Source organism: Pan paniscus, chromosome 8, assembly GCF_029289425.2.
Source record: "Pan paniscus chromosome 8, NHGRI_mPanPan1-v2.0_pri, whole genome shotgun sequence".
In the NCBI taxonomy this organism is placed as follows: domain Eukaryota; kingdom Metazoa; phylum Chordata; class Mammalia; order Primates; family Hominidae; genus Pan; species Pan paniscus.
In genome coordinates this window covers 60747156-60763244 of record NC_073257.2, presented here as the reverse complement: position 1 = coordinate 60763244, position 16089 = coordinate 60747156, and the positions used below count along the sequence as shown (strand labels likewise).

The following is a 16089-nucleotide window of genomic DNA, read 5'->3' as shown; positions in this document are numbered from 1 at the left end:
GCTGCCGTGGTCCCTGCAGGGGTGCGAGAGTAGGTAATGGGAGACTCTTCTGGGCCGTGTCCTGCTCGGGCCAGCTTTCTCCTTTCACCACAGGATCCCATCTTCCTTCTCAGAAAACAGAGCATGTGGGCTCGTGATGACAGGCCAAGGTAGACGTTACCCGCAGGGAGCCTTACGCAAGTTGGGGACCAGCCCGAGGCACTGCATCCTCTTTCTCTGGAGTACACACACAGCAACTCTAAGGGATAGACAGAGGCAGAGCCCTAGAGGAACCATGGACACCTGAAGTTTCTGCTGCTCTCAGTCTGTCGCCTCCCCTCCTGATATTCTGCCCTTTATCTCTTCAGCCCTGCTGGGAGGACCCTGGAATGGCCACCTTCTCCTACCCCATGACAGACAGCGACAGAGTCAGGGCCCAGGGCCCACTGCAGTGCTGCCCTGGGGGATGGAGCAGAGTGAGAGGGGTCCATTTATTGAGCCCCTGGGCCTTGCAGTTGCTGCGAGTGGCAGGAGCTGCACCTGGGACTGAGGTATTGTGGCCAAGGGGGACCTGGAAGACAGGGCAGGTGGATGGTGAGACCACAGGTTTCCTTGGGTTTGTTCCTGTGTCCCCAATAGTGCCCTGCCTCTTCTTTCCAGAGCTGTTTTCCTGGAGGGGCTCCTTCCTCCCCAGCCTGCTCAGCTTGTACTGCAGCACACTGCGAGGCCTCAGACAGCCGACCCCTTACACAGCATCCGCTGACCACCAGCACTTCCTCTTCAACATCCTGTTCCCTCCTTCCCCTCTGCCTTCTGCGTCTCCTTTTCTCTCTGCATTTATGGCAATAAAAACACTTTCTGGAAACATAGAAGTGAGTCGTCAGCCTCCTCCTATCCCTGGCTGAGCGCTGCTGAGGAGGAGGCAGGAAGCAGAAAGCCCAGCTGCCCTGGAGAACCCCACCTACTCTTCACCCATGCCAAGGAGACAGAGCTGTGGCCCAAGGCCTACCCTGGGGAGACAAGGTCAGGGTCCTGCTCTCCTTCAGGAGTGGGCTTTGCTTTTGCAGCTAAGCAAGCACATCTTGCCGTTTTGATAATTTTTCCATGGGAGACCCTAGCCCTGTATGTGCAGGCAGTGGATTGTCCAGGTCCCATGATCACCACCTAAGGGCAGGTGGGAGGTGTCAACCCCCTAGGAGGTCAGCAGCATGCAGTTTCTGCTGACCAGCCATGGGCAGTTGGGAGAGTCAGGGTCCAGGGCCCACTGCAGTGCTGCCCTGGGGGATGGAGCAGTGGGCCCTGGGCCCCCTGCACAGAGCCCCAAGGAATCCGGTATACCCATTTCACTCTGAGCTAGGACCTGAGAAAGCCGAGTGTGAGTAGCTCACGGCCCAGTGGCAGTTAGGGCACCTTGGTTCCTACCCCCCAATCTCCAGAGGTGTACTACACAGCACCTCCACAGCCAGGTTTGTGAACTCCTTAGGGCAAGATGCGGCCCCCCTCCATTACTGCACTGAACTAGGAGGGGGATTCCATAAAGTAGCAACCGGCACACGGCAGTACAGACTTCCTTACCTAGTGTTACCGGCTGTCTTCCTGCAGATATTCTGGCAGGCACCAGGCGATTGTTCAGCAGGCACCTGGGGACAAGGATCTTAGGTAAGATCCTAGAGAAGGAGGTCAGGTCCCAGCAGCTAAGGTGAAGAGAGCGGCCAGAACAGGTAGCCCTGGAGGCAGCAGCTCTGGGCTGGGAATTCTTGCTCTTCCAGTTCTTACCTATGTGACTATGAGCAACAAAGTCCATCTCTCTGAGCCTCAGTTTCTTTATCTGTAAAATGAGAATCATGACACCTATCTCACAAGCTATGGAGAGGATAAAATGCCATAGTCTATGTGATTGCGTGTATGTGGCACATGACTGGCGCATAGTAGGCTGCTGTTGTTATTTAATGTTATTACCGTCCCCGTCTTTATTGGTACAGGAAGAGATGTGAGGATTGTATATCCTCATACCACCAGAGCCCCACTGTACAGGCCTCTGAAGACAACCGACCATAAGGGGGATGGTTGTGCTTCAGGCTATGTTTTGACAAAATGGGGATGCATACATCACCTTTGCTACATCATAGATTACCCCCCAAGCCTAGTGGCTTAAAACACAAACATTTATTATCCCACAGCTCTGTGGGTCGGGAATTCGGGTGTGGCTTGGCTGCATCCTGTAGCTTGGGGGCTCTCACAGGCTCATCACAGAATTGGCTGCAACTGTGGCCTCATCTGAAGGCTTGACTGATGGGAGATCCACTTCAAGCTGAATCACATGGCTATTTGTAAGGGACAGTCCCTTGAGGGCTGCTGGACAGACCACCACAGTCCCTTGCTGGCTGTTCCTGGAGGCTTCTCTCAGTTTCTCACCACGTGGGCCTCTGCCTCGGGCAGCTCCCAGCAGGGCAGCCTGCCTCATCACAGCCAGCAAGCCAGAGAACAAGCGAGGGAATGTGAGAGGGAAGCCACTGTCTCTTTGTGACCTAATCTCAGAAGTGACATCCTGTCAATTTTTGCCACATTCTATTCATTAAAAGCAAGTTATTAGGTCCTGCCCACCTTCACGAGGAGTAATTACACAAGAGTCTGACTACCAGAGGGAAGGTTCACTGGGGGCCATTGCAGAGGCTGCCCACCAAGGGATGGAGCCTGGAGCACCCACTCTGCAGCCAGACTGCCTGGGGCATTCAGATCCTCAGCTATTAAGAGTGGGCTGTGAGTGGCCAGTGCTTTAGGCACCAGTTGGCAACTAATTTCCCTTGGGTGACCGGGGGCAGTTGGGAAGATACATCTTATTAGTCATGTGACCTTCGACTAATTATTCAACCTTCTGTAGCCTCTGTGTTCTCATCTGTAAATCGGGTATCATCATTGTAACACCATATCAGGTGGTTGTGAGGACATCGAGATAAAACACGAAAGCTTTTAGGATGGTGCCCAGCATATGGTGAGCACTCAATCAAAGCTGGATATTTTAATTAAGAGAGATTGCCTGTTACCTCCCAGAGCCCTCCACATCCCCCACTGTGACTGCTGCCATTCACTGAACCCTGACCCTTTTCCAGGCACTAGACTAGTCTCTGGGGACACCAGAAAGAACAGTCATACATTCCTTCATAAGTCGTACATTCTTTCGCAGAGACAGGCAGTAAACATGTATGCAGACAAACAAGCTGCTTTCCAATCAGGATAAGTTCTATAGAGAAAGTCGTGTAAGACTAATTGGGTGGGAGGGGGCATCTCCTTGACGAAGGCTCTCACCCAGGGAAGGATTCTGTAATGTACATTTGAGCTGAGGCTTTAAATGAGAGGGAGTCAGCCATGCAAGGAGGTAGGAGGGCATTTGGAGCACCTGAGAGAATGCAAAGTTTCTGGTGGGAAGAGGGTGAGCTTGAGGGAGAGAGGGTGCTAGAGTGGCTGACAGCAGGACATGGGCCGGGGGAGGAGAGGTGGTCCGAGGGACCTGGAGGCCCACGGTCACATCAGAGTTGGGTTTTATTCCAAGAACAGTAGGCCCTCTGAAGGGTTTCCAGCAGTTGTGCTTTGCCCTTAAGAGGCTGCTTTTCTTTGCTGGAGAGGTGGACAGATGGGTGGATGGATAGATGGGTGGATGGATGGATGGATAGATGGATGGATAGATAGATGGGTAGACAAATGAGCAGATGGATAGATGGGCAGATGAACAAGTGGACAGATGGATGGAGAAATGGGGGAGATGGGCAGATGAACAGGTGGCATCGGCACAGGCGTAGCCCCTTGCTCTGTACTTGCTGAGCAAAGTTTGGTGCTCATTGCCTCCCTCTGCCCTCCAGGGCTGCCTGAGGTGTGAGCTCCTGACACCACATCCTGGGAGGGGCGACTGCTGCTGGAGGAAAGGAGACCAGGCTAGGTGAAGGAGCTGCTTCCTGCTCCCTTTGTCCCAGAGGCAAGGGAGACACCATAAAGGCGGCAGCTGACTGGCGCACAGAATCCACAACAGCTGAGTTCAAATCCTGGCTGTGCCATTTCCCAGCGTGGTGACCCTGGGCCACTGAAAGCTCACGGAGCGTCAGCTTCTCTGTCTGTGACACAGACCATGTGCCTACCTTAGAGGATACGGGGGTGCTTACCAAGTACCACATGCAGGTGCCGTGCCCAGCCTCTGGCTTCTTGGTCTCATTCCATCTTCACCACAGTCCCGGGAGGTGGGTTTAGTTATTGGCCTTGTTTTGCTGATGAGAAAATGGAAACAGAAAGATTAAGTAACTATCTCAAGACCATGTGGCAACTAAGCACTTATATCAGGCTTCTCCCATGCATTCATTAATCTCCACTACCTGGTGGGTGGGTCCACCTGGAGAGAACCCTGAGGCATAAAGCTAGTGGCACTGAGCTGGGGTTCCCACATGCCAGATAAATAGAATGGACACTCCCCCCACCTCAGGGAGTCAAGAACACAGCAGGACAAGTGCACGGGGTGGCAGGCACAGATGCGGATGCAGAACAACCACGCCGACCTCCCACTGGCGGGGATCCCAGCAAGTCCTTCTTGCCCCGCCCCAGACAGTCCCAGCCTTCGGGCACTGATAAATGCAGAAGTTCCCCAGGAGAGACAAAAGGCCTCAGCCTGATACCCACAGGCAGCCGAGTGGCCGCAGCCCCGCAGTGGAGGAGTGCCTCGTGCACCTGGTGGTTTTCTGCACCCCAACAGGTGTGTCTGGCCACTGCTCCTCTCACTGCAGCCTCCGCTGCTCCACACCATGCCCTTCTGGCCCATCAGGTGTCTGAAGAGGAGCAGGCGTCTGCCCAGGGGTAAGTGGATAGCTGGAGTCACTGGAAGGCTGCGAGAACCAGGCTGGGAGACTGGGGAGGGCGATTAACCCTTGAAAGGGAAGTGGTGTTTGGTGGCCGCAACCAGATAAAGAGAAATGAAAGACATGAATGAAGACTGGGAGGACAGCAGGGAGGTTCAGCCTGGTACATCTGGCAGGGTGAGGCCGCCGCTAGGGATCCTGTGCAGGAACCTCCAGCTGGCTCATTGCCCAGGGCTAACACCACACACACAGGCAGGTCTCAGGATGCCTGAGAGTGTGGTTGGCAAAATAATGGCCCATCAAAGGCAACATACACCGCCAGCCCCAGTCCACACTGTTCCTCACTGTAGCCACCAGCCACATGTGGCTGCTAAGCACATGAAACGTGGCTAGTCCAAATTGAGATGTGCTGTTAGTGCTAAATATACACTAGATTTTTAAGACTTTGTACAAATATGTGTATAATATCTGAATAATTTTAATTGACATGTTGAAATTAATGCTACTATTGTAGATATATTGGAATAAACAAAATATTAGGTTGGTGCAAAAGTAATTGCTGTTTTTGCCATTGAAAGTAATTTATTTTTGGCTGAGTGCAGTGGCCTGTAATCCCAGCACTTTGGGAGTTGAGGTGGGCGGATCACCTGAGGTCAGGAGTTTGAGACCATCCTGGTCAACATGATGAAACCCCATCTCTACTAAAAATACAAAATTTAGCTGGGTGTGGTGGTAGGTACCCATACTCCCAGCTACTCGGGAGGCTGAGGCAGGAGAATCACTTGAACCTGGGAAGCAGAGGTTGCAGTGAGCCAAGATTGTGCCACTACACTCCAGTTGGGGCAAAAAGAGTGAAACTCCATCTCAAAAAAAAAAGAAAGTAATTTATTTTGTATATACTTTAAACATAAATACAGCTGTTCCTTTTTACTTTTTGAGTGTAGCTGCTAAAACATTTGAAGTTTCACATGTAGCTCACATTATATCTCTGTTGGATCACACTGCTCTAGACGGCTGCATCTAGACACTTGGCCTTCACCCCGACACCCAGCTGCTAGGGCCCTCCGAGGGCTTCTATGCTCTAGGCAGCCAGGAGAGTGACAGTGGGCCCTGTGACAAATCATACATTGCTGCTGCCACTTTTAAAAAATATTTTTTTAAAAAAAAGTTTTAAAACATATTTTTCAATAAACCTTGGTAAAGAAGGGTTAAGTCAGATATATAATTTGATCAATTGACAACTTTTTCACCTGAACATAATGGAATAAGTCCCAGCAGCTTACAAAATGCTTTCACACATATCAGTTACTCTTTTTTCTTTTTCTTATGCAAATGTTTATATGGAAAAGTTGAAAGCCAGTTCTTGTCCTGGGACCCCTGCATTTTCGAGCCTCCCCCTCTCCCCGGGTCTCAAAAGGAAATCCTTAAGTTCAGGAGCTCAGAGGGGAGAAAGCCTGGCTGGAATCAAAAAGGGCTGGTCACCTGGGGCTGGTGCCCTTGAACAAGCCACAGGCAGAAGCAGTGAGAAAAGTGGGGTTCGGATAGGAGCCAGACTTCCCGGGGTCATAGTTCCCTGGTACATACACACACAGCTCATAGTTAGAGCTTGGGCTGTTTCTAAACATTTCTGGGCTGAGTTACCTCTCTTTAAAATGGGAATAGTGATACTGCTTCCCTCAAGATCCCACAAGTGTTCACACTACTCACGCTCATCAGTCTGTGAGTGTCATGCCCGCCTTACGCGAGGGTTTCACGTGTGCCAGTCTCCTTTGTTGTGCCGCTGCCGCCCTCACTAACCTCCTATTCATCTCAGGCTCAGTGCGTGTCCTCTCCATGCCAGGCTCTGCTGGCTGTGCTGGAGTTGCCTATAAAATAGACAGAGTCGGGGTGGGCCAACCAGAAACATTATGAATAAGCATGTCATGTAAACACATAAAATACATACAGAGTGTATTGATTGCAATCAGTGCTATGAAAAAATTCAGACCAAGAAGGAACATGGGGTGTGGTGGGTGATGCATGGTGAGCCTTAAATAGGGTGGTCAGGAAAGATTCCCCAAGAAGGTAATATCTGAAGAAAGACCTGAAGGGGGCCAATGCTGCAAGGACAGCTTTCTGGGCCACAGCAGGAGCAAGGGAACAGCAGGTCCAAAAACCGTGAAGCAGGAGCATGCCGGGTGTGCTTGAGAACTGGCAAAAGCAAAGGGGAGGGGAGCCAGAGATGACGTCGCAGGAGTAGGGGTGAGGGGCCTTCAGGCTCACTGCGAGGCCTTTGCCAAGAGGGGCCTGCTGGGGGATGTTGAGCAGGGGTTGGGGAGCTGGTTCAGGCCTCTACCAGGTCTCCGTGGCTGCTCAACTGAGAATAGATTGTCGGGATAAAGGAAGGAGCCTGGAGACTGTACAGCACTCTAGATGAGGAGTGGTGGTGGCCCAGACCAGGTGAGCAGTGAGAAGTGACCAGATTGCAGCTATGTTCTGAAGGAGAAGCTAATAGAATTTGCTGAGAGGAATGGATAGGAGAGGTGAGAGAGAGTGGAGCAAGAATGTGTCCGGTTTCAACTTGAGTAACCAGAAGATGGAGTTGCCCTCATCTGAGAGCAGAGGGTGTAGGCAGATGGGAGGTGGACTTCCCGCAGGTCTGGAGGTCAGGGGAGCAGTGAATCTGGATGTCTCAGCACGAGGACAGCATTTAAAGCCTGAGAACGGATGGGCCCACCAGGGAGACTGGGGTCAGTGTAAAGGTGAGGGAGAGGAAGAGTCCAGGGGGCTCCCAACGTCCTGCCTTGGGCACCTAGTTGTGGCCACCGAAGTGGGAACACAGGAGGAGCTAGTTTGATAGAAGCGGCACTTAGAATTTTTGGACATGCCACATTGTGCCTATGGGCAGTCACAGGATGATAGAATTGTAAGTCATTTAGACTCATAGGCAATAGAGATCTGGCTGTTCCGTACCAATGTTTCTTAACCGGGGCATTTGGGCTCCAAGGGACATTTGGCAATGTATGGAGACACTGTTGGCTGTCATAGCCTGGGAGGGAGGGAGTGGGCAGAGGTCAGGGATGCTGCTGCCCATCCTGCTATGCACAGGACAGGCCTCCACACCCCATGAAAAATGATCTCACCCAACATGTCAGTAGTGCTGAGGCTGAGAAATCCCCCTCTATCCTGTACTTAAATATGATAATAAAAGGGAACACTTAGAGAGTGCTTTCCAGCTGCCAGGGACTAAGCTAAGGGGCTGTCCCATTTCATTCTCCTGATGAGGTGGGTCCCTTTGGTTTCATCCCCCTACGGGTGCATGAGTCTGACAGTTGGGGAAATTAAGTCACTGTGCTCCACATTGAGGGAGCTGAGGTTTGACCCATAGACGTTGGACCCTAAGCACTGTTTAAAAGAGCCTCAGGGCCGGGCGTGGTGGTTTACACCTGTAATCCCAGCACTTTGGCAGGCCTAGGTGGGTGGATCACGAGGTCAGGAGATCCAGACCATCCTGGCTAACACGGTGAAACCCCATCTCTACTAAAAATACAAAAAATTAGCCGAGCGTGGTGGCAGGCACCTGTAGTCCCAGCTACTCGGGAGGCTGAGGCAGGAGAATGGCGTGAACCTGGGAGGCGGAGCTTGCAGTGAGCCAAGATTGCACCACTGCACTCCAGCCTGGGCTACAGTGTGAGACTCCGTCTCAAAAAAAAAAAAAAAAAAAAAAGAGGCAGCCTCAGAAGTCTGTCATGTGTAATGGGATGGGGTGGAAACACAGTGGCCACACAGACAATTAAAAAAGAGGAAAAAACAGAAACTGTGATAATAGACACTCATCTTTCATAATGAATTTATTCCTGAAATATTTGCCAGTGTAATTCTTATTCATTTAAGTAAAGCTAATACTAATGTTTCCTAAGTTACAGAGAAGAAGGTCAGCATAAACCATGGAACACTGTAGAAAGTCCCCAAGTTTGTTGTAATCTTGTAATCCTCCATTTCATCTTCCTTGCACTCCCCTTTATTGCCATAAGGAAGATTTTATATTGAGAAAACAGAATGAGTTTATGGGCAAACAAACCTGTGTTTGAATTCCAACACCTCCACTTGCCTGTTCATGAGCAAAGTTCTTAACTTCTCTGAGCCTCGGTTTTTCCACCTGTCAAATGGGGTCATCAATGCTCCTTCCTAGGGTGTCTATGAAGACTGCCTGGGACTGGGCCTATTAGCACCTTGCAGGGTGTTTTATATAGAGTAGGCCCTTAGGCATGGTAATAGGGTTTTCACTTCTGGACAAGATAAAGTAACAGGGACCTATTTACCCTCCCACCTGAAACAACCAAAAAAAAAAAAAAAAGAAAGAAAGAAAAAAGAAAAGCACAAAATATTTGAAACAATGCTTTCAAGATACGTTAGGGAAGGACTGTGACACCCAAGAGATGGGAAACAAGGTGATTCCCTACATGTGCCCCAGCTGACTGCCTGGAGAAAGTTTGCAGGCTGTATGCAGGAAGGGGAGACCCAGGTGGAGCCCGTTGGACTCTGTGAGTTGAAGAGACAGAGCTAAAAGTCCAGACAGACCAAAACATCTAGAGTCTGCAGGGTAGCTGCTGAGGAGGAAAGAGCTGTACAGAGAGAAAAATGCCTTGAGAATTGAGCCATGCACTCGTCACCATATGCACATGAGGAAAACTACCCCAGGTTGGGCAAAGAACTACCAGAAAGGATCAGAGGCAACAGCACCCACGCTAATGCCAGGCAAAGCATGGCACCTGTTCCTGCCTGCAAGACCATAAAACCTAACAGCTTGTAGGGCGTAGGACAGAATATACAGAAGGGTTTTCCCTCAGTAGTGGGAAATAATTAGCTCTGTACTGAGTACTCTGGTTCCACCTAACAAATCTTAGAGGCAACATCTGTAAGGATCAAACTCTTTCCAGGAATCTACGTTCATACCAGAAAAAGGCTGAAGAATATTTACGGAAATACAGAAACATTCATCACCCAACCATTTAAAAATCACAGTGTCTGGCAACTAATTAGAAATAACAGGAATGCAAAGAAGCAGGAAAATGTAGCCCATAATGAGGAGAAAAATAAAAAGCAATCAATTGAGACAAACCCAGAAATGACACAGATTTTAGAATTAGCAAAGACATTAAAACAGTTTTTCTAACTGTATTCTATATGATCAAAAAGTAGACACATGAAAGTTATTTTTTTAAAAAGACCTAAATTAAACTTCTAGAGATCAAACCTATTACGTATGAGATGAAAACTAATGCTGGGTGGGGTTAATGGCAGATTAGACACACTAACATGAAAAGATTTGTGAAGACATAGCAATAGCAGCTAGCTGTATTAGTTTTCTATTGCTGTTGTGACACATTGTTTACTATTTATTGGTTTATTGAGACAGGATCTTGCTCTGTGGCATAGACTGGAGTGCAGTGCATGATTACAGCTCATTGCAGATTGGAACTCCTGGGCTCAGACTCCTTAGTAGCTGGAACCACAGGCTTGGTCATGCCGTGCCTGGCTAATTTTTTAAAATTATTTTTCATAGAGTTGGGGTCTTGCCATGTTGCCCAGGCTGGTCTTGAACTGGGGCTCAAGCAATCCTCCCACCTGAGCCTCCCAAAGTGCTGGGATTACAGGCGTGAGCCACTGTGCCTGGTGCCTGGCCTGTGACATGTTACCACAAACTTAGTGGCTTAAACAATGCAAATTTACCTTATGGTTGTGTAGGTCAGAAGTCTGACACAGGTTTCACTGGGCTTAAATCAAGGTGTCAGTAGGCCTGAATTCCGTTATGGAGGGTCTGAGGGCGAGTCCATTTTTCTTGAGCTTTCCAGTTTCTAGAGGTTGCCTGCATTCATCAGCTCCTGGCTCCCTTCCTCCACCTTCAAGACTAAAAATGACAGATCAGGTTCTTCTCACATTTTATCCCTTCTGCTGTAGACACATCTCTCTCTTACACTCCTCTTCTGTCTTCCCCTCCACTTTTAAATACCCTTATGATTACCTTGAGCCCACTTGGATAATCTAGGATAATCTTCCTAGTTTAAAGCAGCCAGCTGATTAGCAACTTTAATTCCATCTGCAACCTTAATTCTTCACTGTGTAACCTAACCTAATCACAGGTTCCAGGGACAGGCCTGTGGATGTCTTTGGGGGGCTGTTATTCTGCTACCACACTATACAAAAATAAAACACACAGAGAAAAAAAAATTTAACAAAAACAGAGCATCAGCGAGCTGCAGGATAACCTCAAGTTGTGTAATATACATGTAACTGGAATCTCAAGCAGGGACAGGGGATGGAAACACGTATTTGAAGTACCAATCGCCAAAATATTCCAAATATTATGAAAACTATAAGCTCACAAATCTAAGAAGTTCAGTGAGTTCCAAGTATAGGAAACCTGAATAAAATTGCACTGAGGCACGTCATAATCAAATTACCCATAACTAGTGAAACAGTAAAAAAGACACAAAACATCAAAAAATGAGGATGATGGCAAAATTCTCATGAGAAACAATGCAAGTAGAGCAACATCTTAACAGTTGTGAAAGAAAAACATTTCCAACCTTGAAGACTTTATCCAGTGAGAATATCTTTCAAAAATGAAGATGAATTAATGATTCCCACACTCAATAGCTGAAAGAATTCATCACCAATAGCTGCATACTCCAAGAAATGTTAGAGGAAGACCTCCAGGCAGCAGTAAAATAATACCATATGGGAATCTGAATCTACACAACAGAATGAAAAGCACTGTGGTAACTACATGGGTAAATATATGCTTTTCTCTTATAATTTAAATATTTTCAAAAGATGTTAAGATTTAAAGTAAAAATAACATGGGAGGCCAAAACGGGTGGATCATCTGAGGTCAGGAGTTCGAGAACAGCCTGGCCAACGTGGTGAAACCCCGTCTGTACTAAAAATACAAAAATTAACCTGGCGTGGTGTGCGTGCCTGTAATCCCAGCTACTCAAGAGGCTGAGACAGGAGAATTGCTTGAACCCAGGAGGCAGAGGAGGTTGCGGTGAGCCGAGATTGCACCACTCCACTCCAGCCTGGGTGACAGAGCAAGACCCTGTCTCAAAATAATAATAATAATAATAATAAAATAATAAAATAAAAATAGCAACGATATATTATGAGATGTATAACAAAGTATACCAGTAAAAGGTAAGACAATCATTGCAAAAAAGGTCAGGAAAGAAGACATGGAAGTATAATCTTGTAAGATCTTTATATTATACATGAAGGGGTATAATATCACTTAATGTAGACTGTGATAAGTTAAAGATGTATACCATAAACCCTAAAGCAATTCCTACAGCATGAAGAGAGTGAGATTTTTACTAATAAGCCAACAAAGCAGATAGAATGAAATCATTAAAAACAAAAAATAAAAACTCCATCCAAAACAAGACAAGAAAAGAGAAAAAGGACAGATAGAAAACAGAAGCCAGACTTAAATCTAAGCATCCCAATAATCACATTATAAATAAAGCTTATCAGATTGGATAAAAAGCAGGACCCAACTATATGCCTGATAAAAAATGCACTTAAAATGTAAAGACACAAATAAGTTAAAAGGATGGAAAAAGATAACATCATACTGACACTAATCAAAAGAAAACTGGATGGCTATATTTATATCAAGGATTTCAGACCAGAGTATAAAATATGACTAGGGATAAATAAGGTCATTTCATAATGATAAAGAGGTCAGTTCTTCAAGAGGACATAACAGTCCTAAATATTTATGCTCCATAACAGCTTCAAACTACCTGAAGCAAAAACTGATAGACAAATCTAAAATTATAATTGGAGATTTGAATAGCCTTCTCTCAATAATTGATAGAAGAAGTAGACAGAAAAATCAGTATGGATATTGAAGATTTGAACAAAACTTTCAACTAGACCAAATTGACATTTATAGGACACTCCACCCAACCACAGCAGAATAATTTTTCTCAGTGCACTTAGCAAGTTCACTGAGCAAGATATACCATATTCTGGTACAATCCCCCCAAATTTGGAAACTAACACACTTCTAAATAACCCATAAATTAAAGAAGAAATCCAAAGGGAAACTAGAAGGTATTTTGAACTGAATTAAAATGAAAACACAACATATTGAAATCTGGGGGCTGCCTCTAAAGTAGTAGTTCAGGGGACAATTATAGCGCTGAACTCTGTAAGAAACTAGAAAAAGACCAAATTAAACCCAAGGTAAGCAGAAGAAAAAAAAAAAAGATCAGAGTGGAAATCAATGAACTATGACCCAAGTCGGCAACCTACAACCTGCAGGCTGGCTGTTTGTTTTTGTAAATGAAGTTTACACAGATACAGTCATGACCTTTTGTTAACATATTGTCTTTGGCTGCATTTGCACTATAGTGGCAGAGTAAAGTAGTTGTGACAGAGACTATATGGCCTAAAAACCTAAAATGTTTGCCATCTAGTCCTTTAAAAACAAGTTTGCTAATCACAAAAACAAAAAAGTCAATGAAGCAAAAGGCTGATTTGTTGAGATCAATAAAATTGGTAATCCTCCAGCAAGGATGATTGAAGGAGAAAAGGAAAAAGACAGAAATTACCAATATCAGGGTGAGAGAGGTAATATCAGTACAGCTTCTTCAGATAGTAAAAGGATAATAAAGGAACATTATGGACAACTTTATGCCAATTCATTCAATAACTTAGATGAAACTGACAAATTCTTTGAAAGACACAAACTAGTAAAGTTTACTCAAGAAGAAATAGATGTATATATTAAAGAAATTGTATTTGTTATTACAAACATTTCCACAAAGTAAACTCCAGGCCTAGATGGCTGCATTGGTGAATTATATCAAATATTTAAGGAAGGAATAATAGCAATTATCTACAAACTTCTAGGTTTGAAAACAAGGGAATATTTAATAGCTTATTCTGTGAGGCCACCAAAACCAGACCAAGACACTGTAAGTAAAGGAAACTGCAGGCCAATATCCCTCATGAAGATACATAAAATATTTTAAACAAAATTTTAGCAAATCAAAACAACAATATATAAAAGGGATAGTACATCATTACCAAGCGGGATTTCTCCCAGGAATGCAAGATTGGTTTAGCATTTGAAAATGTATTAGCGTAATTCATCAATTAACACACTAAAAAGATATACTGTCATTACGATAGATGCAGAAAAGACATTTGACAAAATCTAACATCCATTCCCAATAAAAACGTGGCTCAGCAGCCAACCAATTTTCCACACAGGTGCCAAGAACATACACTGAGGAAAGGACACCCTCTTCAATAAGTGGTGCTGGAAAACTGGATATCCATATGCAGAAGACTGAGACTAGACCCCATCTCTCACATTTCTCTGTACAGAAATCAACTACAAATGTATTAAAGACTTACACATAAAACATGAAAGTATGAAACTACTGGAAGAAAACATAGAGGGAAAGACTCCAGGATGTTGGTCTAGTCAAAGACTTTATGGCTAAGGCTTCTAAAGCACAGGCAACAAAAACAAAAATAGCTAAGTGGGACTATATTAAACTAAAAATCTTCTGCATAGCAAAGGAAACAATCGGCAGAGTGAAGAGACAACCCGTTGAATAGGAGAAAAATATTTGCAAACTGTTCATCTGACAAGAAACGAATATCCAGAATATACAAGGAACTCAGCTGGCAAAACAACCTATTAAAAAGTGGGCAAAGGATCCTATAGACATTCCACAAAAGAAGACATACAAATGGTGAAGAGGTATATGAAAAAAACGCAGAGAAATGCAAGTCAAAACCACAATGAGATATCATCTTACCCCAGTTTGAATGCCTATTATAAAAAAAAAATAGACACTGGATAAGATACTGAAAAAAGAAAACTCTTATACATTGTTGGTGGGAATGTAAATTAACACAGTCATTATGGAAAACAGTATGGAGATTTCTCAAAAAACCTAAAAGTAAAACCACCATGTGATCCAGCAATTCCACTGCTGGTATTTATCCAAAGGAAAGGAAATCAGTATATCAAAGGAATTAACCCATTTATGCCGGAGGTTGCAAATTTTTGGGGGAAAAATCAGACCTTGGCAGTGACCTTGAGCAGTAGGATATGAATAACTCCCACAAGCTTAGCGTTCCAATAATGGAACACTAGGCATAAATACGTTAATGTACCCCAATGTTTATTGCAGCACTATTCACAATAGCAAAGATATGGAATCAATCTACGTGTCCATCAGTGGCTGAATGGATAAAGAAACTGTGGTATATATACAAAATGTTATACTATTCGGCCATAGAAAAGGAATGAAATCATGTCATTTGCAGCAATGAATGGAACCAGCATATTAAGTGAAATAAGCTAGGCATAGAAAAACAAATATTGCATGTTCTCACTTATATGTAGGAGCTGAAAAGAAGTTTGTCTCATGGAGGTAGAGATTAGAATGATGGTTACCAGAGGCTGAGAAGAGTCAAGCAGAGAGGGGGATGAAGAGAGGTTGGTTAATGGGTACACACATAGAGTTAGAATAAATTCTAATGTTCCATAGCAGGGTAGAGTAACAATAGTTAACAACAATGTATCGCATATTTCAAAATAACTAGAAGAGAGGACTTGAAATGTTCCCAACACATAGAAATAATAAACGCTTGAAGTGATGGACACCCCAAATTCCTAGAGTTGATTATTACACACTCTATGCATGTAACAAAACATCACATGTACTCCATAAATATGTACAAATATTATGTATCAATAAAAAAAACCTCTCAGCAAATTAGAAATAGAAAAGAACTTTCTCAACCTGATTAAGGACATCTTCAAACAGCCTATAGCAGATAGACTTAATGGTGAAAAGCCAAATGCTTTTGCCATAAGATACAGGAAAAAGCAAGAATGTCTGCTCTCACCACTTCTATTCAACATGGTATTTGAGGCTCTGGTCAGTGTCATTAGAAGAAAGAAAGAAACGATTCCCAGTTGGAAAGGAAGAAGTAAACTGTCTCTATTTGCAGATAGCACGATTGCACATGGAGGTTCACTGGTGTCTGTAGAGAAATGATAGACTTTTCACCAAGTGGGGCTGGAATGTGCATATGCAGAAGAATGAACTTCAATCACACCTTCTCCCATATACAAAAAGTAACTCATAGACCTACATGTAAATCCTAAAACTGTGAAACTTTTGAAAGAAAACCTAGAAGAAAACTTTTATGGCCTTAGATGAAGTAAAGATTTCTTAGATACAATACAGGAAGCACACTC

At 45.0% G+C, this 16089-nt stretch overlaps 1 protein-coding gene across 26 annotated transcripts in view; it reads left to right on the top strand.

Moving 5' to 3' along the window:
* Positions 1–16089, top strand: part of ARHGAP22 (Rho GTPase activating protein 22) — a 249146-nt gene that overhangs the window by 161921 nt on the left and 71136 nt on the right. The window contains exon 1 of one of the 26 annotated variants that reach the window (XM_063607372.1): positions 4749–4815. The exons of the other annotated variants lie outside the window; for them this stretch is intronic. Coding sequence (XP_063463442.1) covers positions 4764–4815 — 52 coding nt within the window. The 5' untranslated portion in view covers positions 4749–4763. Of the gene's footprint in view, positions 1–4748; positions 4816–16089 lie in introns of those variants that run through there. 26 annotated transcript variants of the gene reach the window in all.